We start from the raw sequence: 26,775 nt of genomic DNA on the forward strand, positions 1-26,775 counted from the left end.
GTGTTCATTTCAAGTTAAACCATTGCCTGTATACAGTATAACTCTTGGGTTGTTTACGGGGAAGCCGAGCTGGCAAAGGAACATCAAAACCTGTTGATCATTATCTAAACCAAGTACCTTCAGGTGTCAGTGACCCCAACCTACATCTGTTCTGTCATTTTTCTGGGCTGCTTGAGTCTTCTTCATTCTTCTCTCTGATAACATTTCGTTGTCTTGGCTCTGGAAGAGACTCTGATGAAGTAATGCTTTGAGCTCAAATGTACCGAATCTCAGGCCTTCCTGCGATTTTTGTGTGTGAAAAAGCAGCTACAATATCCTCTGTAGTTGTGAAGGAAACAAAGATATCCATAAACCTCTGAGATGTGGTTCTTGTCCGCAGAGCCAGGAGACGGTTAGCTTCGAATACCGACTGGACGAACAGGGTGTTAGCACCCAGCTAACCAAACATGGTGAAACCACACATTGACATGTCTAATACTTCATCTTACTTTCGGCAAGTAATCGAGGAGGCATATTCCCCAAAATATTAATTTTGTTCTTTCAAAACGAGCCTAACGTTTGATAGACGAGGCAACAGATGCAGTCAGCTACACAGCAAAAGCTATGTTAGCTATTAGCTAACGTATATATTACCTATTAGCTAACATGTATGTTAGCTATTAGCTAACATTAGCCACCAACACCTACTGGCTATACCATAGACTGTAATAAAAAGTGGACGTCGTCATCCTGATGTCACCCGTTGGTTTGTGGATGTTTTGAAGCCTTGAGGTCGGCCATTTTGAATTATGGCTGTCGCCATATTGTTGTTGTTTTTCGCAACCTAATGATCTGAGGTTACCACATTTAGACCGTGGAGGACGTAGAGACACTGTTTACAGCTCTAGCAGCTCAGGCATACTCCACTTTATGGTCAATTTGACTCTAAATGAACCATCATTTACTAAATGAATATCATGTTAAAGATTAATAAATAAGTTGAAGAAGACGTGAAACTAGATATTGAGATCATAAACTCAAGTTTACAATGTTTACTGAGGGAATAAATCAAGTGAGAATTAATTTTCTCCCAGACTTTCATACAATTAAACGTATTCATGAAACCGAAGGAGTCGCCCCCTGCTGGTCGGTAGAGAGAATGCACGATTTAAAAATTGTACGTATTAACTTCAATCTGCCGAACCAGATGTTGCCCCTCACTGATTGCTTATTAACTCAGCTTTTCATTATTTTAGATGCACAATGAATGTCTTAAAAAAGACAGTCTTGCTATCACACACATTTAATATTTTATGTCAATTACATCCTTCTGGGCAGTTTGTCGAATAAGTTTCCAAATCTAAATCTTGTTTGTTGAACTCGTATCTTAATGCCAATATATATTTTTGTTTGTGTATTTACTACAATAATTAATGCATTAACCAGCTTCTTTGAATTCCATTACAATTATAAAGCCGCCATTGTGTATTTTTGAGACGATAAACACCTGTTTTCCACATGCCCAATTTAGAGAGCCTATGATTTTGTGTAATTTAAGTGATGGGAATGTCAAGCGCTCTCTTAATTCAATATCAATCATTTTAATTAAATCAGTCCCTGATGGCAGAGGCAGACTATTGGCTCTGAATTGAATAAGCAAAGTGGGAAAAGGGCAATTCAATCTTAATGGCTTGATTGGCTAGAGGCCAATGAAAGCCAGCGTTTATTGCAAAGGAAATGTTGAGGCTAATGTAAGATGTATATATATATATATATAATTTAATGTTAATGTCAACAATAACATAGCACGTTATATATATATATATATATGTTAATGTCAACATTAACATCGGACATGTTTTAAATATATATATATTATTTAATGTTAATGTCAACATTAACATAGGACATGTTTTAAATATATATCTTACATAGGACATGTTATATATATAACATGTCCTATGTTATTGTTGACATTAACATTAAATTATATATATATACATCTTACATAGGACATGTTATATATATATATTTAATTTATTATTAATATATATATAACATGTCCTATGTTATTGTTGACATTAACATTAAATTATATATATACATACAATTTATTATTATTATTAATATATAAAACATGTCCTATGTTATTGTTGATATTAACATTCAATTATATATATATATTTATTTATCTTACATAGGACATGTTATATATAATGTATTATTATTAATATATATATAACATGTCCTCTGTTATTGTTGACATTAACATTACATTATATATATATATACAGGACTGTCTCAGAAAATTAGAATATTGTGATAAAGTTCTTTATTTTCTGTAATGCAATTAAAAAAACAAAAATGTCATGCATTCTGGATTCATTACAAATCAACTGAAATATTGCAAGCCTTTTATTCTTTTAATATTGCTGATTATGGTTTACAGCTTAAGAAAACTCTAAAATCCTATCTCATAAAATTTTAATATTTCCTCAGACCAAGTTAAAAAAAAGATTTATAACAGCTGAGTGTTTGTCAAGGCTCAGGAAACCCTTGCAGGTGTTTCGAGTTAATTAGACAATTCAAGTGATTTGTTTAATACCCTACTAGTATACTTTTTCATGATATTCTAATATTTAGAGATAGGATATTTGAGTTTTCTTAAGCTGTAAGCCATAATCAGCAATAAATCAGAATAAAAGGCTTGCAATATTTCAGTTGATTTGTAATGAATCCAGAATGCATGACATTTTTGTTTTTTTAATTGCATTACAGAAAATAAAGAACTTCATCACAATATTCTAATTTTCTGAGACAGTCCTGTATATACTCTCTATTTTATACCCCTGCTGTGACGTATGCTCTTTTTCAGCATGTGCCATATTTTATTCCAGTAATAAAGAACCACAGACTTTCCCACTAAAAGTTTACTGCTTTTTTTTCTGGTTATTTAAAAATAATATTTAACATGAACACATGTTGTAGTGCGTCTGCAGGAACACATTTTCGTTGTGTGTCTGTGTACACTGCTGTGGTCCAGCTGTCTGAGTGGATAAGGGTCAGTGGACACACACACACACTAGCTGCGGGGCACTGTGCTATGATGTATTTTAGTATTTACTCAGAGTTTTGACAAGACCACATATCACTATAGTGCGAGGCAGAAATATTGGAAAATCATATTTGAGAACAGGACATATTATGCAACATGCTGGTGTTAATGATTAATAAACTGTGTTTATACACGGAAAGATAAACGCGTGTCATCTTGCTTCATTTATGATATTGCTCCTGGCATAATAAGTGACTAGTCCTTATGTCGTGATGCTTTCTCCTGGCGAGCTGATTTTTTTGCAATATTTATTTGTATAATAATGATATTAATGGACCAAAAAAATTAACCGATTTTACAGAGACTTGAGAAATGGTCCAAAGAAGCCAAGTTATTATTATATCTTCACAGCTCCATAACCTTTCTGATCCTGAGCGATGAGACGGGAAAACTCACAAAGTGCTTCCAGCAAACCCCGGATCATTAAAATATGATAACCTCATGACTCTAAGAGCTTCAACCGGCTGCCGCACACAAGATGCTCTATTCTGGGCAGAGAAAAACGCAACAAAAACACACGGTTTGACTCTTTAATGTGTATTATTACACTGGAATAGTTCATTCTGACCAAATCTGACAAGTTTCACAGGATTTTTTTCTTTTTTTCCCCAAGCATATACACATTAAATGTATTTATTGTGCCGACATAAATACGGTTGTTCGATGCAGAATGTGCCCAAGGAAATATTGCATTTAGATTTAAATTGTATTATTATTTCTAAAACAGCAGAATTTCTTTCTCCACATTTTTTCTCTCTCTTATAAATACAGAAAACACAAATAACAGCGATACATACCGGTGATCGTCGCGGCTTCAAGCGTCCCGTGTAAACCGCGAGGCGGAGGAACCGATGGGTTAATAAATGTGTCGAGACAGAAATCCTACAGATTATTACCAGTCTGTAGAAAAAATATATGTATCGCCGCACGTCTCGAGAGTTTCGTGACACGATGTCATGATGTTCAGCAGCAATCGGCAAGCGCGGGAGAGCGACACGCACTCCGTGACCTCGGTACTTCCCTGAACCAATCAGGAGGCCTCGGCGTGGCCCGGTGACCTCATCGTGTGTACGACCTCTGCCAGTTGTAGATGGCGTGGATGTTGTGGGAACACTCCGGCACTCGTTTACACGTGCTGACGCTGCGGTGGCGGAACGCCCGCCCCCCCGCCGCCGCCCCTGCCCCGAGGCCCCGCCTCCGGGCGGCGAGCTGCTTCGCCCTCTCTTCGGCGGCGAAGAAGTCCGTGGTCGCCCGGAAGAATTCCAGCAGGGCCCGGTGGCTCCAGTTGGTCCGACGGCCCTCCGGCCCGCCGCCGCCGGCCTCGGGCCGCGTGGAGAAGCCGCAGTGGCTCCCGCGGTCGGTGAGGAGGAGGAAGAAGTGCGGGTTGGTCTCGAAGAGCTCGAAGGGCACCGAGGAGTGGGCGTCGCCGCGGACCGGGTCGTCGCGGGCGCACACGCTCAGCACGGGGACCGCCACCTCGTCCGCGTCCCTCAGCGGCTCGTTGCGTTCCCAGTAACCGTCCCAGCTGACGGAGGCGTTGCCGTCGGCGCCCGTCGGCGAGGCGGAGGCCACCTTACAGAACAGCGCCTCCTCCAGGCCGCGGAGGGAACAGCTGGAGAACAGGGCGGCCGTCTGGACGCTCTCACCCAGCACCGTCTTGTACCTGGGACACACACACACACACACACACACACACACACACACACACACACACACACACACACACACACACACACACACACACACACACACACACACACACACACACACACACACACACACACACACACACACACACACACACACACACACACACACACACACACACACACACACACACACGCACACACGCACACACACACACACACACACAAAAACACAGTGTTACACACACACACTCAGTGTTACACACACACACAATGTCACACACACACAGTGTCACACACACACACAATGTTACACACACACACATAAAAACACAGTGTTACACACACACAATGTCACACACACACACACACACACACAATGTTACACACACACACATAAAAACACAGTGTCACACACGCACTCACAGTGTTACACGCATAGTGTCACACACACACAATGTCTCACACACACACCCCTCCAGTGACATCAGAGCGGCGTGACCCGACTCACGATGCCTCTCAGAATCGATGGCTTGATCCTGAGCGGCCCATCTGTTGCTACGGCAACGTGATTGTCTCCTTAATCGTCTGTGTCTTTTCCAGTAAATGGGAAGTGAGGACTTACATCCTTTAACTTGTGTGTGTGTGTGTGTGTGTCCCGTTTGGACGATTTGAAAATTCACAATTGTCATCGTCTGTGTATTTCTGTTTGACATTATATTAAATTATATTATATTAAATTAAATTATATTATATTAAATTATATTATATTAAATTATATTAAATTATATTCTCGTTGTTTATGTCGTACAGCGGCCTCATTAATAGTTTTTGTCATCTTGAAGTTAACCTGCGATAAACTGAAAGAAGGTTTTGAACTCGTTCACATGATCTATTACAGTGGTCACCAACCTTTTTGAGCCCAAGATCACTGACCTCCACCTTCATGACCGGCAAGATCTACCTATTGAGGCGTTGAGAGAAAACGACGGTCCAGACTGGACTTATGACTTGAGGCTTTTTATTTGGCCTAATTCTAATTGAATGAAATCAAAACACATTGGTCCAGCTTTCAAATTGATGAGACCAGGAACACAGAATTTAAGTGCAATATAAAAAGTAAGATATTTGTTCACCACACACAATATGAACAAGAAAAAACACATTTCAATGAGCAGCTGGATGAACTACCAATATAAATGTTGTATTTGTTTACATTACAACACGACACTGACAACATGATCAGTCAGTGCAACTCATGTAAGTTAAGCTCTCATCATAATGCCATCAAGTCATGTGACTCCAGTCAGTGTGATGGCTGTGACTGAACTCTGTCTGTGAGCTTGTAGTTAGTTCATAAGCACAGACAGACAGTCTGAGGCCGTCTGTGAGCTGTCTGTCAGTAATCCAGCTCCTGGTCTTTGATTTGGTGATTTTCTCAACTTCACTGACGAGTTTTTGGGGGAAATGTGGTATTCATGAAAGTTTTATCATCTGGGACTGGTTCTGAAGTCAGCCCGTTGGTGAATACATTCACATCAGCTCTAAAGACATCCTCAGATTTAAATAATTATAATAATAATAAATATGAGAATCACCATTTGTGACTCCTGCATCTGTGCTTTTTCAAATAATAGAATAAATATAATTGCAATCACTTTCAAGTAAACCAGATTGCTCCATCAGACAAGAAAAAAAGCTCAATGTTGAGCTTTTGTTTTGAAGGACAAAAGCAGAAAAGTCGATCTCACGGAGGTAAAACCTGGCAAATCGCCAATAATCTCGGCAGTTGCGCATGCGCAGGCGTAACCTGTTAATGCCGTAACGTAAACATTTACACTAAGGTACAGGCATTACAACATGTATTTATTGATGACGTAGTTGTATGTCCTTGTACTTTGAACTTGTGTAATATGTAAAGTTATGAATAAAGGTCTTTCTGCATTTCCCCTGCGCCTCACTTGTGGTACGCTCCCCTCTTTCGGGGAGCACAGCTGACAACACGGCTGTCAGAGAACCCGCTTTCAGGCGTTCATTAAAATCAGGTGGAGATCTTTTCTGACGTCGATCTTCCAGTCAGGAAGAAAACGTTTCAGAAGAAACTTCAGAAAATGTTCGAGAACGAGGAACAATGTGTTTCTGATTTTATTTTCATTTTATTTTGGAGATCGACAGGGAACGTCTCCGAGATCGACCGGTCGATCGCGATCGACGGGTTGGCGACAACTGATCTATTATGATACGGTCGTTCTACTGTAGAAATAGAACTTTAAACGATATTCTGTAGCTCCGGCTGTCGTCGTCGTCGCTCTTCATCGAGGTGGGATTGTTTCTGTAAGTCCAGGTAAATAACACTTCTTCACTTTTCTTCCCCATTAAACGACTTTTATTCCTATTTTTTGGGGAGTTTCTCCCGATCCGGTGTGAGGTCAAAGGTCAGGGAGGTGATGTCGCCGTGTTCCCAGACTGCAGCCGACGACTTTGGTGAACGCAGTAACCGATATAAATAATATAAATAATAATATAAATAAAGGCCTGCACTCTAACTGTTGCTGCTATTTATTTAATATTTGTATTTAGTTAATTTATTGACATAGTATCAATAAATAAATCCCTCCACACACACACAACCCTCCACACACACCTCTCCACACACACGTCCCTCCACACACACCTTCCACACACACACATCCCTCTCCACACACACATCCCTCTCCACACACACGTCCCTCCACACACACGTCCCTCCACACACACACACCCCTCCACACACACGTCCCTCCACACACACACACACATCCCTCCACACACCTCTCCACACACACGTCCCTCCACACACACACGTCCCTCCACACACACCACACACGTCCCTCCACACACACACGTCCCTCCACACACACCTCTCCACACACCCCTCCACACACCACACACGTCCCTCCACACACACCTCTCCACACACACACGTCCCTCCACCTTCCCTGTCTACCTGCTGAGGCCGATCTTCTGGTAGAGCGCCAGCGCCCACTGCAGCGGCCGGCTCAGGCCGCTCTCGAACCAGCTCTGGCAGCGGAAGACGGGCGACAGGCAGACGGCGGCCGTCAGGTAGCTGGACGAGCCGCACTCCCCGAGGTAGGAGAGCAGGAGGCCGGAGCCCGTGCTCTCGCTGACGGCGTACAGCCGCCCCGCCGGCTGCCGGTGGCGGATGTAGCGCACGGCCTCGCGCAGGTCGGCGGGGTCGCCGAACTGCTGCAGCTTCAGGGTGGTGAGCGGCGTGCGGTTGTGGCCGCGGCGGTTGAAGACCGCCGGGAGGTAACCGTGGGACAGGGCGGCCTCACACAGCTGGAGAGAGAGAGGGGAAACAGCAGGAGAAGTAAAGCGTGGCAGCAATATCTTATAGAATTTGTAATTTTGTAAAGTGTTAAATATTACATAGGTGGAGGCTTCACAGTTGGCTTTTTGTCTCTTACTGCACGAAATATTTATTTATCTCTGTTGTGATTTTTATTTTGTTTTATTGTTTGAATTGTGCAAAACAAATGAATAAAAAAGAAATAGAAAAATACACTTAATTATTATCTTGTACATACTTGTATTCCGTCTATATATTTAAAATTGCCATTGTATTTTTACTTTATATTTTTTATTGTATATATATATTTTATTTTTATTTTATAAACATTTAAGCTTTGTTAAAAAATAATAAAATATACTTATTTAGGCTTACAGTATATAAGCAATTGTCTTAAAATGGCAATAATAAGACTTAGGCAATAATAATAATATTAGGAAGTTATTCAAAGGGTTTTCTTTTATGTTTTTAACAACAACAAAAACACAATCATATTCAATTTTATTCTTATTTCTTTGTGGTTATTTATTTATTTATTGAACAACTTTGAACAATTATGGCTTATTTCTGTGTTTTTTTATAATTCAAATGTATATATATATATATTTTGTATTATTTGTATTATTATTTAAGAAGTCTAAACCAGAGCTTATACCTACATAAAGTGTAAACAATGCCTCTATGCTGACGATGTGAGATTGTCCCAGATACATTCATCATTATCGCATCTTCCCCTCAACATAAGGGATTATTCTTCAATTCTCTCTCTTGCATAAAGGTTTGTGGTCATGAATAAATGGTGGTGTGTGCAAATCAATTGAATTAGTTATATTCTGCTTTAAATGTGAAGAAGAGCCGCAGAACGGACGCATTAAAAAAACCTCGCTAGTATTTTTTTGCCACGTTATAAAAAACACTTTCCGGTTTCTTCTCCCGATGAAAAGAGGATCGAGTCGCTCGGCCGAGCCGGAAGAGCTCGCTCGCTTATTCATGAGCCTCTCGGCTCGCCGCACAGACGCTCGTCTGAATCCATGAGCCGAGGAGGAAGAGGAGGAAGAAGAGCAACTCCTGCCGGTGAATGTGAATCACTGGAGGTCAGTTTTTTTTTGCCCTGTTCACGCCTGCCTGTTATTAATAAATGATGATGCAGCGTGTGAATCAGCCTCTGTGCCGGGCTCAGGGAGTGAGGATGACAACCACTCACAATAAAACACAATAAATACATCTTCAGGCCTGTATATGTTATTAAATGCATTACCAAAAGAAAGGAAAGCAATAATATATGAATATATACACAATCTGATGAAGCCACCAGGCTGGAGGGAACACTTCAACGAGATTTAAAAATTTAATTTAAGTAGCGTAATTGTCTTTTTTAAAATTTATCCAGAGATCGTATTTATGTAGTTTCTGGAAATAATTCCAAAAAAAAAAATTATCATCACGCTCGTGTGAATTTGAAAAGTAAAACAAACACCCAGCAGTTTTCTACCAGCGATGATGAACCGTCAGCTCGGTGACACATTCCTTCAACACACACACACACACACACACACACACACACACACACACACACACACACACACACACACACACACACACACACACACACACACACACACACACACACACACACACACACACACACACACACACACACACACACACACACACACACACACACACACACACACACACACACACACACACACACACACACACACACACACACACACACACACACACACACACACACACACACCTTCTAGAACTCTATATTGTGCATGAACATTATTTAAATCAACATCAGCGGTCCTCTACCTTTTTTGGGGTTGAAAAAAAAGATGTAAAATGCAGCATTTTGCATAAAATATATCGAATTCAGTTTATGAACTTACACTTATATATGATTGAATATTTATTAAATAACTATTTTCAAAGGCTTTTTTTTATGGATGCTCATTTTAAATATTTTTTTAAACAAATCTCACATACCCCCTTAGAGGGCCTTCATGTACCCTCAGGGGTCCATGTACACCCTTAGAGGGCCTTCATGTACCCTCAGGGGTCCATGTACACCCTTAGAGGGCCTTCATGTACCCCCAGGGGTCCACGTACCCTCCATCTGAGAACCACTGGTCTATATAGTTCTTTAACTCCCATCATTAAGATCAATATAGGGGTTATTTTTAGTGCTGTGAAAAATAACGCGTTAACTCAGTTAATTGAATTACAGGTTTAACTAGTTGTTGTTTTTTTAACGCATTTAACGCATGCGCAGAATGAGCTTCCAATCCGTCTGTTGTTGGTCGTCTCTCCAGCAGCATGTCATTCTGTCTCTACGTGTCGCGTTAACACGACTCCGATCTCCGTCTCGCGCGCCGCAGAGCTCGGATGCCGGCGTGTGCGCATCGGGACGAAAGAAAGTCACTTGATCATACGGCCTCTCTTGTTCAGAGGTCCGGGCTAAATGTGGAGGCGGCCGTATCCGGCCCGCGGGCCTTAGTTTGAGGACCACTGCTCTTGGCTGTTGATGTCTATCAATATTGCTCATTTTGAAAATGACGTAAGAGGGCAATACGGATCCGTATCAGACCAGCGAGGAGGGCGATACGTGGCTGGCATGACGACCCATTAGCCAATCAGAACGCTTGTACTGTTGTTGCAATATAATAATTCATCTTTATTCATAAAGAAAATGTAAGCTAGCGGTCTGATGCTGCCAGAGGAGACTCAGGTCGAGGACAGCTATCAGTTTATTGCTGCTAATGCTTCAACTCTGTCAGAATTTTTTTTTGGCATTGGGTGCTCTTTTTTTGGGGTTTGAGCACCTGCCCCTCAAAATGTCTGTGCACGTGCCTGCTCTCAAGTGTCACGCATTGAGCGTGAGACTCACGCATTTCGGTCTTAACTCCCGCCCTCCCGCCACACATCGTATTTCTCACACTGAAAAAAACTCTCGGCTCTTTAATGTTTTAATGCAGGGGTGCTCAATATGTCGATCGCGGTCGCCGCAGAGCTTCGATGCCGGCGCGCGCATCGCTCTGTCGCGCGAGCCGAGAATTGTTGACGGGGGAGGAGGGGAAACACTGGAGTTGATAAGCGTGTCTTCTTGTCTGATCAATACGCAACTGTGAGGTGCGCGAATGGACCGAGCGGCCAGCTGCTGATCACTCACTCAACGAACAGACGGTGCGCGCATAAATTTTGGAAGACCCATTTTGACCCAGGAAAAACCCAGGAAAAACCCTGGGATGGGATTAATCATGATTAATCCACAGAAACCTGTGATTAACCTGATTAAAAATTTTAATCGTTTCACAGCCCTAGTTATTTTATATAAAAAATATTTTTGAGATATTATTATTATTAGTTATTTTGTATCTAAAATGTTTTATATTTAACATATATTATATATTAAATGTTTTATATATAAAATCTTATATATAAAACACTATATAACAACTTTTACTGAAAATATTGCTTTTAATTTTTTCTATGCTATTTGCTTTTAGGCAAAGTAAAAAAACTAAAAAAACATGTTTAAACCGGAAACCAGGATTATCGATGAGACCAAAGTACAAAAAAAGAAGCACTTTCCATGAATGACGTCACTCGTTTCACTTGTTCAGCGAGGAGTAAAAAGTCCAGAGAACTCACGAACCTTGAGCACGTTCCTGGTGAACTTCCCGAAGGAGTTGGGGATGATGAGCAGCACCGGGCTGGCGGAGTGGCTGGAGGTCCTGCGCCGCCTCTGGTAGGCCGGCACCGCCCAGTCCAGCGCCACCAGCCCGTCGTCGCTCAGCTGCAGGTTGTCGCGCACGAACTGGACCGGGCTGTCGTACGGCCAGCACGCCTCGTACGCGCTCTGGAGCACCGCGCTGGCCCGCCACGTCCAGCCCACGCGCGGGGAGTACCGGCTGAAGGTCCCGCAGTGTTTCAGGAGGTAGTTGGCCAGCGCGGACGGTTTGCAGATCAGAGCCACAGCGCGCGCTTTCTTGGAAACGCCGCTGCCGCCCCCCTCGCGCTCCTCCGAGACGCGCCTGCCGCTCTTCTCCTCGGTTGCCGGTTGTTGCGCAATCCCCGGTCCCTGGAGCAATTGGACATCGGACGACCGGCTCTCGGTGGTGCCAAAATATCTGGAGCCTGTCCAGATGAAGACCACCAGGATCACAAAGCAGAGAGCCGCGAGCCATTCCAGCATTTGGCGCCGGGGCGGTGGTTGAGCGAAGTCGAGCGCACGACGCGGAGGCGTCACCGCGCGGTATTCTGGGTCTTTAAAGTTGCTCTCCACACATATATATATGATAATAAAACAGTCACGTGCACATAGAGCTCCTGCCGCGCGCCGATATTTACTCCTAAATCGATGCTCTGCTCGTCCGTGAAGTTTTGGTGCCAATATGGCGCGCGCACCCACCCAAGAGTCTCTGCGCGCCGCGTCTTCTCGTTTCTCTTTTTCCGGTGAAGCACTTTTTAGTCCACGAGGCGGTTCCGTCCGTTGTTTGATGCACCCGACGTCCACGTGCACGACTGCGCTCAACCCAACAGCTCGGAGCGCGCGAGACGCGCAGCAGCTAATGAACACGCCTCCCGTGACGTCACGAGGGAGCAGGTACTCCGTGATGTCATTAGCCATCTGCTGAAAAGACTTCCAGTGCTCCCAGTACAAGGAGGACAAGCTCCCTCTCTCTCTCTCGCTCTCCTGCAGACATCCAGTTTGATTCAAGTGTATATGATGTTATAATCTTTTTTCTCTATATATATATATATATTTCCTTCTCATCATCTATGAAACTCTAATAAATAACCCTTTATTAATGGAAACGAGGGATTTTAACTGTACGTCAGACGTGTTGAGGATGTGGGAAACGAGAGATTCTCCTCCACAAAGAGTCACATCACGTCATGCGAGTCGTTTTCTCTCAGTTTGAACTCTGACCTCAGAGACGCTCACAGCTGATCGGCCTTCACGCCCTTCACCTGGTGCTCACCTGCAGCCCGGCCCCTCGTTAGTGGGTCAGCTTCAGGCATCCGGTCTCAGAGTCGAGAGAGAGGGCGGGAGAGAGAGGGAGAGAGAGAGAGAGGGGAGAGGGAGAAAGAGAGAGAATGAACCCAAATGCAGACAACTCTTCCAAAGACAGATGTAATTCTTTAGCTCTAAACAGGTTGAACACAAACTAAACCGGAGGACGAGACACACAGGGTTCACACACAGGGAGGTGATTGGACACCAGGGAACGAGACACAGGTGGACACAATGAGGGCGGGGCTTAGCAATCACACAGGAGGAAACAATCAGGACCAGGTGAGACAATCACAGGGACAGGAAGTGCAGGAAACAGAGGACACGAGAGACGGGGCCTTCAAAATAAGACACAAAACAAGAGACAGGGCCTTCAAAATAAGACACAAAATAAGAGACAGGGCCTTCAAAATAAGACACAAAATAAGAGACTGGGCCTTCAAAATAAGACACAAAATAAGAGACAGGGCCTTCAAAATAAGACACAAAACAAGATACAGGGCCTTCAAAATACGACACAAAACAAGAGACAGGGCTTTCAAAATAAGACACAAAACCAGAGACAGGGCTTTCAAAATAAGACACAAAACAAGAGACAGGGCCTTCAAAATAAGACACAAAACAAGATACAGGGCCTTCAAAATACGACACAAAACAAGAGACAGGGCTTTCAAAATAAGACACAAAACCAGAGACAGGGCTTTCAAAATACGACACAAAACAAGAGACTGGGCCTTCAAAATAAGACACAAAATAAGAGACAGGGCCTTCAAAATAAGACACAAAATAAGAGACAGGGCCTTCAAAATACGACACAAAACAAGAGACAGGGCCTTCAAAATACGACACAAAACAAGAGACAGGGCTTTCAAAATAAGACACAAAACCAGAGACTGGGCCTTCAAAATAAGACACAAAATAAGAGACAGGGCCTTCAAAATAAGACACAAAACAAGATACAGGGCCTTCAAAATACGACACAAAACAAGAGACAGGGCTTTCAAAATAAGACACAAAACCAGAGACAGGGCTTTCAAAATACGACACAAAACAAGAGACTGGGCCTTCAAAATAAGACACAAAATAAGAGACAGGGCCTTCAAAATAAGACACAAAATAAGAGACAGGGCCTTCAAAATAAGACACAAAATAAGAGACAGGACCTTCAAAAAAAGACAGAAAATAAGAGACAGGGCCTTCAAAATAAGACACAAAACAAGAGACAGGGCTTTCAAAATAAGACACAAAACAAGAGACAGGGCCTTCAAAATAAGACACAAAACAAGAGACAGGGCCTTCAAAATAAGACACAAAACTAGAGACAGGGCCTTCAAAATAAGACACAAAACTAGAGACAGTGCCTTCAAAATAAGACACAAAATAAGAGACAGGGCCTTCAAAATAAGACACAAAATAAGACACAGGAACTCATTATTACGACACAAAGTGATTGTTATTCAAGGTTCTGTTGATTATTTAATTGACGCCTGAGTCACACACACACACTTCGTGAGGCTGCTCGGTGTGTTTCATGGAAACCTGGAGCCGTGCCGCCTGTTTGTGAGCAACATGTTGTTGTGAGCGCTCCCTGAACCGGCTGCTGTCGCCGAGTGTACGTTCACAGTTTAAAAACCCTCGTTCCTGGATAGACCGACGGAAAATTAAAAAGAATATGAAATGGCGTAAATGGGAGACGCCAAGTCAACAAGCAGAGAATTAATGGGTTTCACCTCAGAGACACTGGAACCAGCAGAACTGTATGTGTGTGTGTGTGTGTCTTTCAGCTGTCATCAATAAATCCCTTGCAGCTCTATTAAAAACATATTGATTGTTCACTTAATTTCTTGAACTGTTAGTTATGTAATGTTGATGTAATGCCCTGCAAGTAAAACAACTTGCAACACATCATTTTGTTTCCCACATATTAAAGATTTAAGCCGTACATGAGATATTTAATGACCGTTCCTGTCATGATGGCCGTGATGTGTTCAGGGGCTGCAGGAAGTCTGAGCTGCAGGCTGCAGCTGGGTTCTCTCTGTCGGTGATCGTCATATTGACCTCGACATGATCTCATTTTAGAAGGAGCTGGAGAAAAATGAATTACAGTCAGCAACCTTTTTGAAATGTTTTGGTAAAATCATTGAGTCTCTCTCCCTCTCTCTCTCCCTCTCTCTCTCTCTTCAATATTGGCTTTATTGAATGTTGCAACAACAATATTCCCAAAGCATCAAGTTCCAGCAACACAAACAATATACAATTCATATGGATAATAAACACAAGAAACACATAGTTACACAAAACAACAACATATAAACCTTCTTCTATATGTAATCTTATGTTGTTGTTTTTTTCTTTCATTTACATAAATGTATTTATGAATGTGCTCGTTCCCTTTGTCAAATAAAAGAGTAAAACTAAACATGAGTGGAGCCTCGTACAGTCGAGGTTCAGGGCTGGAGCTTTCCTCCTCTCCTATTGGCCGAGGCTTTACTCCTAAAACAACAAATCAAACACAAGTAGAGAGAAAACAGGAAGTTGCTCTCTGACCCCGAAGCTGTGACACGAGCCGTGTGTGTCGGGGTCAAAGGTCGCGGCTATGCCATGGTGACCGGCCTACAAGGGGGGGAGGGGGAGGAGGAGGAGGAGGAGGGGGGAAAGAAAGAAGAAGAAGAGGGAGAGGAAGGAGAATGAGACGAAAAAGAAGGAGAAGAGGAAGAGAAAGAAAAGGAGGAACAAGGAGAAGAAGAGGGAGAAGACGAGGAAGAAGAAGGGGAAGGAAAAGAGGATGAGGAAGGAGGAGGAAGAAGGAGAAGAAGAAGAGGGAGAGGAAGGAGAATGAGATGAAAAAGAAGGAGAAGAGAAAGAAAAGGAGGAAGAAGGAGAAGAAGAGGGAGAAGACGAGGACTTACTTACCTACTTACTTACTTACTTACTTACTTTTTTCTTACAAACTTACATACTTACATACTACCGTATTTTTCAAAGTAAAGCACTGTGTTTTTTTCAATGAAGATAACATTAAATTAATCATGAATACTCTCTCTACATAGTTAATGTGTTAATGACTATTCTCTGGTGTTTAATGAAGTCTCTACAGAGGTGTGTAGAGGCCCATCTCCAGTGTTCTAATGGTACATTGTGTTATCGCCTTAGAAGACTAGCGGAGGGGTAGAAAACCCGCGAAAACCCTTATTATGTGAGCGCAGCTGAAAACAGTTATGCTGGTGAGAGAAGCTATAAAACTGGCCTTCCTTTGAGACACAAACTTAAAGAACAACATTAATATTTACAATAAAAATCATTATTTATAACCTTGTCAATGTCTTGCCTACATTTTATAAATATTTTGAAATTCACTTGATATATAAAAGTGAGTTTCCATGTAAAACACCAGATTCTCCGCGTGACTCTGGTCTAGAACATGTTGCTCAAAACACTTTTTCAGTCGTCCACAAACATGAAGACGAAGGTCGAGGTCTTCAAACACCCGACCCTTTAGACGACCCCGTGACCTTGTTCAGTTAAAGATTAAGATAAAACCTCCAGCTAACTCACCTTATCTAATCTGCTCCTAAAGTTCACGTTTTAGTCCCCCTCCATCAATATTATATTAATTATCTGATCTATTTTATTATAATAATTTAGGATAGGAATATCTAATTATTTTTTGTCTTTCTGTTTTGTATATTATATATATATATATACATATATATATATTAATATATATATATATATATGAATATGTATATGTGCCAAGAAGTAATTTTTCATCTGTCGTCACCGAGAGGCGCAAAACAAACCTAAAAACATAAGATTACATAGAAGATTTATTGATTCAATGATGTCATCACACTGTGGCGGTGTTTGGTTCTCGGGGTCGACTCCATGTTTCTCAACAGTCCCCCATCTGTCAGCTTCAACTTCACGAGTTCCATTAAATGTTATTTTAATCAAGCCTAAATATTATTTTAACGTTGTTGTTGTTGTTGTTGTTTTCTTAGGGAACCGATGGACATTTGCATCGGACACCCTGAAGTCAACACGCGGGTTGCTATGGTGATCCCCAAGTGGAGCATTGTGTTATTATATTATATTATATTATATCATATTGTATTATATTATATTATATTGTATTGTATTATATTATATCATATTATATTATATTATTCATATATTATATTATTTATATATTATATTATATTATATCATATTATATTATATCATATCATATTATATTATATTGTATTATATTATATTATATCATATTATTTATATATTATATCATATTATATTATATTATATTTAGTGCTGTGAAAAATAACGCGTTAACTCAATTAATTAAATTACAGGATTAATTAGTTTTGTTTTTTTAACGCATTTAACGCATGCACAAAGAACCTTTCAACCAGAGTTCTTCAAAGAACCATGAATGGTTCTCCAGTAGGTGATGGTTCTTAGTAGAACCACAAAGCTTTTTAAAGAACCATTTAAGAACCTTTATTGTTCTGTGTGCAGGATGACTTCTGTGATAATAAACAAAGGGAGAACAATGTTCATTAAATCTTTTCTTCGCTGTAACATAAGCAACTAGAATGGGCAAAAAGTAGAAAAGATGAACAAATGAAAACAATCTAAATAAAATAGCAACTAGAACGGGCACTCGGTAGAGGGCATACCTTCGCATATCACAAGATTGGGCATTGAATTATGAACATTTTGGCATTAGTTGCATGCCAATTGGATATTTGACCGAGCTATGGTAAAAAGAAGATGTTGACCTTTCCATGACCTTGACCTTGACCTTTGACCCGATCGATCCCAAAATCTAATCAAATGGTCCCCGGATAATAACCAATCATCCCACCAAATTTCATGCGATTCGGTTTAAAACTTTTTGAGTTATGCGAGGAACACGCATACAAATAAATAAATAAATAAATAAATAAATACACGGCGATCAAAACATAACCTTCTGCATTTTCAATGCGAAGGTAATAAACAAGATGGACGCCGCGTCCGGCACACGGAGCGTTCCTGTTCCGTCTCATCCGATCACAGCCGAGTCCAAAGAGGTTTTGTTTGTCTCTGTCACGGCGGAGCGTGTTCCCTTTGAGGTGCTGTTTACGTGTGTGTGTGTGTGTGTGTGTGTGTGTTCTGTGCCTGTGCTGAATGTACAGTAAACAGAACTGGAGCCCTTGACGACGGCGTGACGATGAGATGAAAACGGTTTCATGCGGGTACCAGCAACTCGGATAAAGGTCGCCGAAAATCTTCCGACACGTCGTTAACCACGGGACTCGAGGATCCATCGATAACATTATGAGTTCATCTCATTTAGAGGAATCTGCAAGTGAAAAAAAACATTATTTCTCACTATTTATATATTTTCTCTTCTCTTTCATTTTGCCTTTCATACGTTTTGAATTGATCTGTTTGTTGTTGTAAATTAAGCATTTCTATACGCTTAAAATGTAACTTTCAATTTTAACACCTCGATTACAGCTTTTCAACTTTTAACTCACGATTACAGCCCTCAGATTATCTAATTTAGAGGAATTTGCAAGTAAAATTTTTTTTATTTCTCACTATATTTATATATATGTTTACATTTTTCTCTTCTTCTCTTTCATTTTGCTTTTCATACGTTTTGAATAATTTGGCTTTTGTTGGAAAGTAAGCATTTCTGTACGCTTAATATTTAGCTTTTCAACTTTTACCTCACGATTACAGCCCTCAGATTATCTATTTTAGAGGAATTTGCAAGTAAAACATTCTGTATTTCTCATTATTATCTAATATAGAGGAATTTGCAAGTAAATTGTTTTATTATTTCTCATTATATATATATATATATATATATATGTTTAAATTTGTCCCTTCTTCGCTTTCATTTTGCTTTTCATACTTTTTTAATTGATAGAAGGCAATAAACAACAACAACATCAAAGGCAACAACAACAACAACAACAACGAAAGCTTGTACTCAACACCCAGCAGTGAAAAGAAAGGAGGATAAATACATCAGATGGGACAACATGGGGGTGGGCTGAAAGCTGATTGGTGGTAGAAACACATGGGAGGGGCTTATTAAACTCTGGGGAAAAAAACTAAAAAAACAAGACAGGAAGGTCAAACACATGAAGCAACAATTAAAGAATAAAACAGTATTTACACATATTAAAAACCTCCGAAGGAGCATCAAAGATAGTTTTTTAGCAGTCATTTGAATATTTGATATTTAATATTCGAGCCCGGATAACAGCGTGACTAAACAATGCGGCGCTTACCAACAACCTCACAGGGGATTTGACCCAAGACCACATGTGTCCATCCGTTGGAATATAGACCAAAGAAGCTCAGAGATGTTTTGTGTTCAGTTCCCTCAGAAAGAGAATAGAACCTTTGTTCCCGTCTTCAGCGAGGAGTTCAAGAGCGCTCTGGAGACGTCAGTGAGGACCGACGGTGAAAGGCAGGAAGGAAGTTCTTAAACTGAAGGGACAACTGGAAAAGAACATGACCGTGAGGAGTTCAGACAAAAATAGAACCCAATCGTGTCCCAACAATGACGCCATAAAAACAAATAACAATAAAAGCCCAGGCGTGGGAGAGCAAACCTTCAGAATAAAAGCTTTTCTGTGTTGGGGGAAACTTCTCGAAGGTCTTATTCTGTTCTCTTGGTGGTCGCAGTTCATCTCTAGTGCACAGGGCTAAAGTAATAATGAAGAAAAACAATAATCCACACTGACGTAAGCTCTTTTTAGAGTGTGAGAGCATGGTAAATAAATAAACTGTAGCGTCGCTGACTTTCCCTGTATCTTTTGTTCTTGTTTCTTTTAAGATAAGATAAAAACCTCTAACCCTTTGGCCATTACCTCATAACTGGCATGGGAACTTTTGTAAAAAAAAATATTTGCAATTTATATATTTGTCCATCAGAAAAGAAAAAGTAATAATTCTACAAAACTTTTTTTAAAGAAAGAAAATTAATAATTCAGTAATAATATAGTAATAATTCATGATTATTCAGAATAATTCTTCAAAACTTTAAAAAGGAAAGAAAAGAAAAGTGTTGATTCAGGATTTTTCAGTAATAATTCTACACTTTAAAAAATAAAATAAAATAGAAATAATAATTCAGTAATAAATCAGTAATAATTCAAGATACTTAATAATAATAATAATTGTACAAAACTATAAAAAAAAGAAAAGTAATAGTTCAGTGATCATTTAGTAATAATTTAGGATTTTTCAGGATAATTCTACAAAACTTTAAAAAAGTAATAATTCAGTAATAATTCAGGATAATTCATCATGTAATAATTCATCAGCGCAATTCATGTTGATCGTCATAATTTTCTCATTGGTGGGAGAAATATTTCGACATTTCACTTAATAAACGTTAAGTAACATACTCCATTACGAATAAAAGAAGAAGTATCAGCAATGTTTATTTATCTATTGCATCCGTCATGGAGTTCTATTTGTCTTTCTCCGTGGTTTCACATCTCATCGGGTTGCTGTGGACTCGAGGGTCGACGCTATCTGGCATCAGGCCTCAATAAACAATATCGTCTGAGACCTCTACAATGCAAATTGTGTCACTCCCTTCTTCTTTTTTTACACACACACACACACACACACACACATACCCGTTTGTATCACACCGTGGGGACGACTGACTGGAAGCAGCCTTGTGGGATCCACCCTTTCTCGAGGGTCTAGAGACGCACGCACGCACGCACACACACACACACACACACACACACACATCCTGCCTCTCAACGGGCTGTTTGTATCACTTAGCACCCGTTCAAACGTTAGCGTGAACACACTCGGGTCACAACAAATCAGAGCGGGTCAGAGCGGGAATGAAGAGCTTGTTATGATAATGAAATGGTTTATTATAGGAATAAATATAAAGAGATGGAGACATGAACAACAGACCGCATGCCCAAATAAACGGAGAAGATAATCCTGGCATGTGTGTATGATAGGAGATGGATGGACGCACACGTTGTACGACATGGTGACGGCCGTAAGACACATTTACACGGTTAACTCCCCTGAGACGAAGAAAAGCCTTATTTGGACTTCTACATCTACAAGGAGACGGCGCCAGATAGTCACAATGTTTATGACCTTTTACTATGTGCAGGGAAGCCGGTCGGGGCTTAAGTTCTGAGTGTAACCCCCACAAATGCATTATTATTAAAACCAAAAGTAAGTTTGGCGCCCAGGCAAAATCACGCTGAATAATATTTCTCCTGTTGAACGAAACAATCTTAAAGCAAAGATAAGCCGGTCGACATAAAGGAGCTGGTCCATGTTGGCGGGAGCTCGATGTTACGACATCGTTCTTATCGTTCCAGGAAGAGTAAACACTCGCCGACTGTACGCAGGTACGAGCTCGTGAGGTGAGTTTTTATTCCGAGAACCTTATTAAATGGGTAATATGGGAACAGTGATGATGTAGCATGACATCATTACTGTCATGCTCCACACATAGCATGACATCATCACTGCCATGCTCCACACGTAGCATGACATCATCACTGCCATGCTCCACACATAGCATGACATCATCACTGCCATGCTCCACACATAGCATGACATCATCACTGCCATGCTCCACATGTAGCATGACATCATTACTGCCATGCTCCACATGTAGCATGACATCATCACTGCCATGCTCCACACATAGCATGACATCATCACTGCCATGCTCCACATGTAGCATGACATAATCACTGTCATGCTCCACACATATAGCATGACATCATTACTGCCATGCTCCACATGTAGCATGACATCATCACTGCCATGCTCCACACATAGCATGACATCATCACTGCCATGCTCCACATGTAGCATGACATCATCACTGTCATGCTCCACATGTAGCATGACATCATCACTGCCATGCTCCACATGTAGCATGACATCATTACTGCCATGCTCCACATGTAGCATGACATCATCACTGCCATGCTCCACATATAGCATGACATCATTACTGTCATGCTCCACATGTAGCATGACATCATTACTGTCATGCTCCACATGTAGCATGACATCATTACTGCCATGCTCCACATGTAGCATGACATCATCACTGTCATGCTCCACATGTAGCATGACATCATTACTGCCATGCTCCACACATAGCATGACATCATCACTGCCATGCTCCACATGTAGCATGACATCATCACTGCCATGCTCCACATGTAGCATGACATCATCACTGTCATGCTCCACATGTAGCATGACATCATCACTGCCATGCTCCACATGTAGCATGACATCATCACTGTCATGCTCCACACATAGCATGACATCATCACTGCCATGCTCCACATGTAGCATGACATCATTACTGCCATGCTCCACATGTAGCATGACATCATCACTGCCATGCTCCACATGTAGCATGACATCATCACTGTCATGCTCCACACATATAGCATGACATCATTACTGCCATGCTCCACATGTAGCATGACATCATCACTGCCATGCTCCACATGTAGCATGACATCATTACTGCCATGCTCCACATGTAGCATGACATCATCACTGTCATGCTCCACACATATAGCATGACATCATTACTGCCATGCTCCACATGTAGCATGACATCATCACTGTCATGCTCCACACATATAGCATGACATCATTACTGCCATGCTCCACATGTAGCATGACATCATCACTGTCATGCTCCACATGGAACATGACATCATCACTGCCATGCTCCACATGTAGCATGACATCATCACTGCCATGCTCCACACATAGCATGACATCATCACTGCCATGCTCCACATGTAGCATGACATCATCACTGTCATGCTCCACATATAGCATGACATCATTACTGCCATGCTCCACATGTAGCATGACATCATCACTGCCATGCTCCACATGTAGCATGACATCATCACTGCCATGCTCCACATGTAGCATGACATCATCACTGCCATGCTCCACATGTAGCATGACATCATCACTGCCATGCTCCACATGTAGCATGACATCATCACTGCCATGCTCCACATGTAGCATGACATCATCACTGTCATGCTCCACATGTAGCATGACATCATCACTGCCATGCTCCACATGTAGCATGACATCATCACTGCCATGCTCCACATGTAGCATGACATCATTACTGCCATGCTCCACATGTAGCATGACATCATCACTGCCATGCTCCACACATAGCATGACATCATTACTGTCATGCTCCACATGTAGCATGACATCATTACTGTCATGCTCCACACATAGCATGACATCATCACTGCCATGCTCCACATGTAGCATGACATCATCACTGTCATGCTCCACACATATAGCATGACATCATTACTGCCATGCTCCACATGTAGCATGACATCATTACTGTCATGCTCCACATATAGCATGACATCATTACTGCCATGCTCCACATATAGCATGACATCATTACTGTCATGCTCCACATGTAGCATGACATCATCACTGCCATGCTCCACATATAGCATGACATCATTTCTGCCATGCTCCACATGTAGCATGACATCATCACTGTCATGCTCTACATGTAGCATGACATCATTACTGTCATGCTCCACATGTAGCATGACATCATCACTGTCATGCTCCACATGTAGCATGACATCATCACTGCCATGCTCCACATGTAGCATGACATCATCACTGCCATGCTCCACATGTAGCATGACATCATCACTGCCATGCTCCACATGTAGCATGACATCATCACTGCCATGCTCCACACATAGCATGACATCATCACTGCCATGCTCCACATGTAGCATGACATCATCACTGTCATGCTCCACACATATAGCATGACATCATTACTGCCATGCTCCACATGTAGCATGACATCATCACTGTCATGCTCCACATGTAGCATGACATCATCACTGTCATGCTCCACATGTAGCATGACATCATTACTGTCATGCTCCACATGTAGCATGACATCATCACTGCCATGCTCCACATGTAGCATGACATCATCACTGCCATGCTCCACATGTAGCATGACATCATCACCGCATGTAGCATGACATCATTACTGTCATGCTCCACATGTAGCATGACATCATCACTGTCATGCTCCACATGTAGCATGACATCATTACTGCCATGCTCCACATGTAGCATGACATCATCACTGTCATGCTCCACATGTAGCATGACATCATTACTGTCATGCTCCACATGTAGCATGACATCATTACTGCCATGCTCCACATGTAGCATGACATCATTACTGCCATGCTCCACATGTAGCATGACATCATCACTGTCATGCTCCACATGTAGCATGACATCATTACTGTCATGCTCCACATGTAGCATGACATCATCACTGTCATGCTCCACATGTAGCATGACATCATTACTGCCATGCTCCACACATAGCATGACATCATTACTGTCATGCTCCACATGTAGCATGACATCATCACTGTCATGCTCCACATGGAACATGACATCATCACTGTCATGCTCCACATAGCATGACATCATCACTGCCATGCTCCACATGTAGCATGACATCATCACTGTCATGCTCCACACATATAGCATGACATCATTACTGCCATGCTCCACATGTAGCATGACATCATCACTGCCATGCTCCACACGTAGCATGACATCATTACTGCCATGCTCCACATATAGCATGACATCATCACTGCCATGCTCCACACGTAGCATGACATCATTACTGCCATGCTCCACATGTAGCATGACATCATCACTGCCATGCTCCACACATATAGCATGACATCATTACTGCCATGCTCCACATGTAGCATGACATCATCACTGCCATGCTCCACATGTAGCATGACATCATCACTGTCATGCTCCACATATAGCATGACATCATCACTGCCATGCTCCACATGTAGCATGACATCATGCTCCACATGTAGCATGACATCATTACTGCCATGCTCCACATGTAGCATGACATCATCACTGCCATGCTCCACATGTAGCATGACATCATTTCTGCCATGCTCCACATGTAGCATGACATCATCACTGCCATGCTCCACATGTAGCATGACATCATCACTGTCATGCTCCACACATATAGCATGACCTCATTACTGCCATGCTCCACATGTAGCATGACATCATCACTGCCATGCTCCACATGTAGCATGACATCATTACTGTCATGCTCCACACATATAGCATATGTAGTCCGTGCCGGGGGTTGTAAACACTAATGCGCTCACGACGCTCTGATCCATGACCACGCTGTGTGAGGCCTGAGGTCAGAGGCCTGAGGTCAGAGTCAGCTTCGACGGTGAGGAGCAACGTGGACGCTGAGACGGGTGAGAAATATCACGGAGAGTTATGTACGGAGACAACATGTTGACAGTTTGGGTTGGATGTGACTCGTTCATACAACACATCATCCGTCCATCCTGGAGAGGGATCCTCCTCTGGCGCTCTCTCTTTCTCTCCTTTTTTCCCCTAAAACCTTTGTTTTTCTATTTATATGGAGTTTTTCCTGATCCGATGTGAGAGGTCAAAGGTCATGGATGTCGTGTGTGTACAGATTGTAAAGCCCTCTGACTGGAGTTTGTAATTTGTGATATCGGGCTATATGAAATAAACTGAATTTAACTGAACTATATTGAGGCTGAATTCATTGAAACACTGAGGAAGAACTAATAATACAGTTTATTTATATACAGCGCCTTTCAAAATGATCAAAGAAACTTTGAAAAACAAGAACTAGACTTTAATAATAAAAAAGAATAGACCCAGCTGAGGCTCAGTGACAGTGAGTGCCGATCCGATGTGAGAGGTCAAAGGTCAGGGATGTCGTATGTGTACAGCATGTAAAGCGCTCTGAGGCACATTTTTCGGGCTATATAAAATAAACTGAATTTAATTGAACAATATTGAGGCTGAATTTATTGAAACAGTAAGGAATAACTAATAACACTAATAATAATACAGTTTATTTATATATATAGCGCCTTTCAAAATGATCAAAAATACTTCAAAAACATGAACTAGACTTTAATTAAAAAAACTAAAGAAAGAAAAAAGAAACATAAATCCAGATTTGTTAGAGTACACAGACCCAGCTGAGGCTCAGTAGCAGTGAGTCCTGATCCGATGTGAGGTCAAAGGTCATGGATGTCGTGTGTGTACAGACTGTAAAGCCCTCTGAGGGGAGTTTGTAATTTGTGATTTCGGGCTATATGAAATAAACTGAATTGAATGGAACTATTTTGAGGCTGAATTTATTGAAACAGTCAGAAAGAACTAATAACACTAATAATACAGTTTATTTATAAATAATATATTGCCTTTCAAAATGATCAAAGAAACTTCAAAAACACGATCTAGACTTTAATAAAAAAACGAAAGAAAGAAGAAATAAACATAAATCCAGATATGTTAGAGTCCACGGACCCCGCTGAGTGCTGATGTGATGTGAGATGTTTACAGAGAGCGACGGCGAGCACTCTGGGCGTCTGATGCCGGAGCTTTCAGGAGCCGACGAGGCGTGAAGTCACTTCATTCGTGTTCCCCGGCAGCAGCAGCGAGAGTCGAGGGTCTCCGTCCCGTCTGCAGCCGCACACGAGCCACTAGACACGCC

The 26,775-nt window shown here is 41.5% G+C and overlaps 1 protein-coding gene across 1 annotated transcript; it reads right to left on the bottom strand.

Moving 5' to 3' along the window:
* Positions 1-3,610: 3,610 nt before the first annotated feature.
* On the bottom strand, positions 3,611-12,766 carry abhd15a (abhydrolase domain containing 15a). Its single transcript, XM_056441432.1, has 3 exons — positions 11,754-12,766; positions 7,727-8,079; positions 3,611-4,757 (listed from the first exon to the last, which is right to left on the bottom strand). Exons 1-3 carry the CDS (start codon positions 12,726-12,728, stop codon positions 4,154-4,156), a joined length of 1,932 nt encoding a protein of 643 aa, XP_056297407.1. The 5' UTR covers positions 12,729-12,766; the 3' UTR covers positions 3,611-4,153.
* Positions 12,767-26,775: the final 14,009 nt, after the last annotated feature.

Source organism: Pseudoliparis swirei, chromosome 20, assembly GCF_029220125.1.
Source record: "Pseudoliparis swirei isolate HS2019 ecotype Mariana Trench chromosome 20, NWPU_hadal_v1, whole genome shotgun sequence".
NCBI classification, from domain to species: Eukaryota; Metazoa; Chordata; class Actinopteri; order Perciformes; family Liparidae; genus Pseudoliparis; species Pseudoliparis swirei.

Bases quoted from the DNA above. Each gene is read 5' to 3' on its own strand.
- abhd15a (XM_056441432.1), bottom strand. From the start codon at position 12,728: ATGGCTAATGACATCACGGAGTACCTGCTCCCTCGTGACGTCACGGGA. The intron at 8,080-11,753 runs GTTCGTGAGTTC...CTCTCTCTCCAG, and splicing joins TCACCAGGAACGTGCTCAAG to CTGTGTGAGGCCGCCCTGTC. The intron at 4,758-7,726 runs GTAGACAGGGAA...TGTGTGTCCCAG, and splicing joins CAGAAGATCGGCCTCAGCAG to GTACAAGACGGTGCTGGGTG.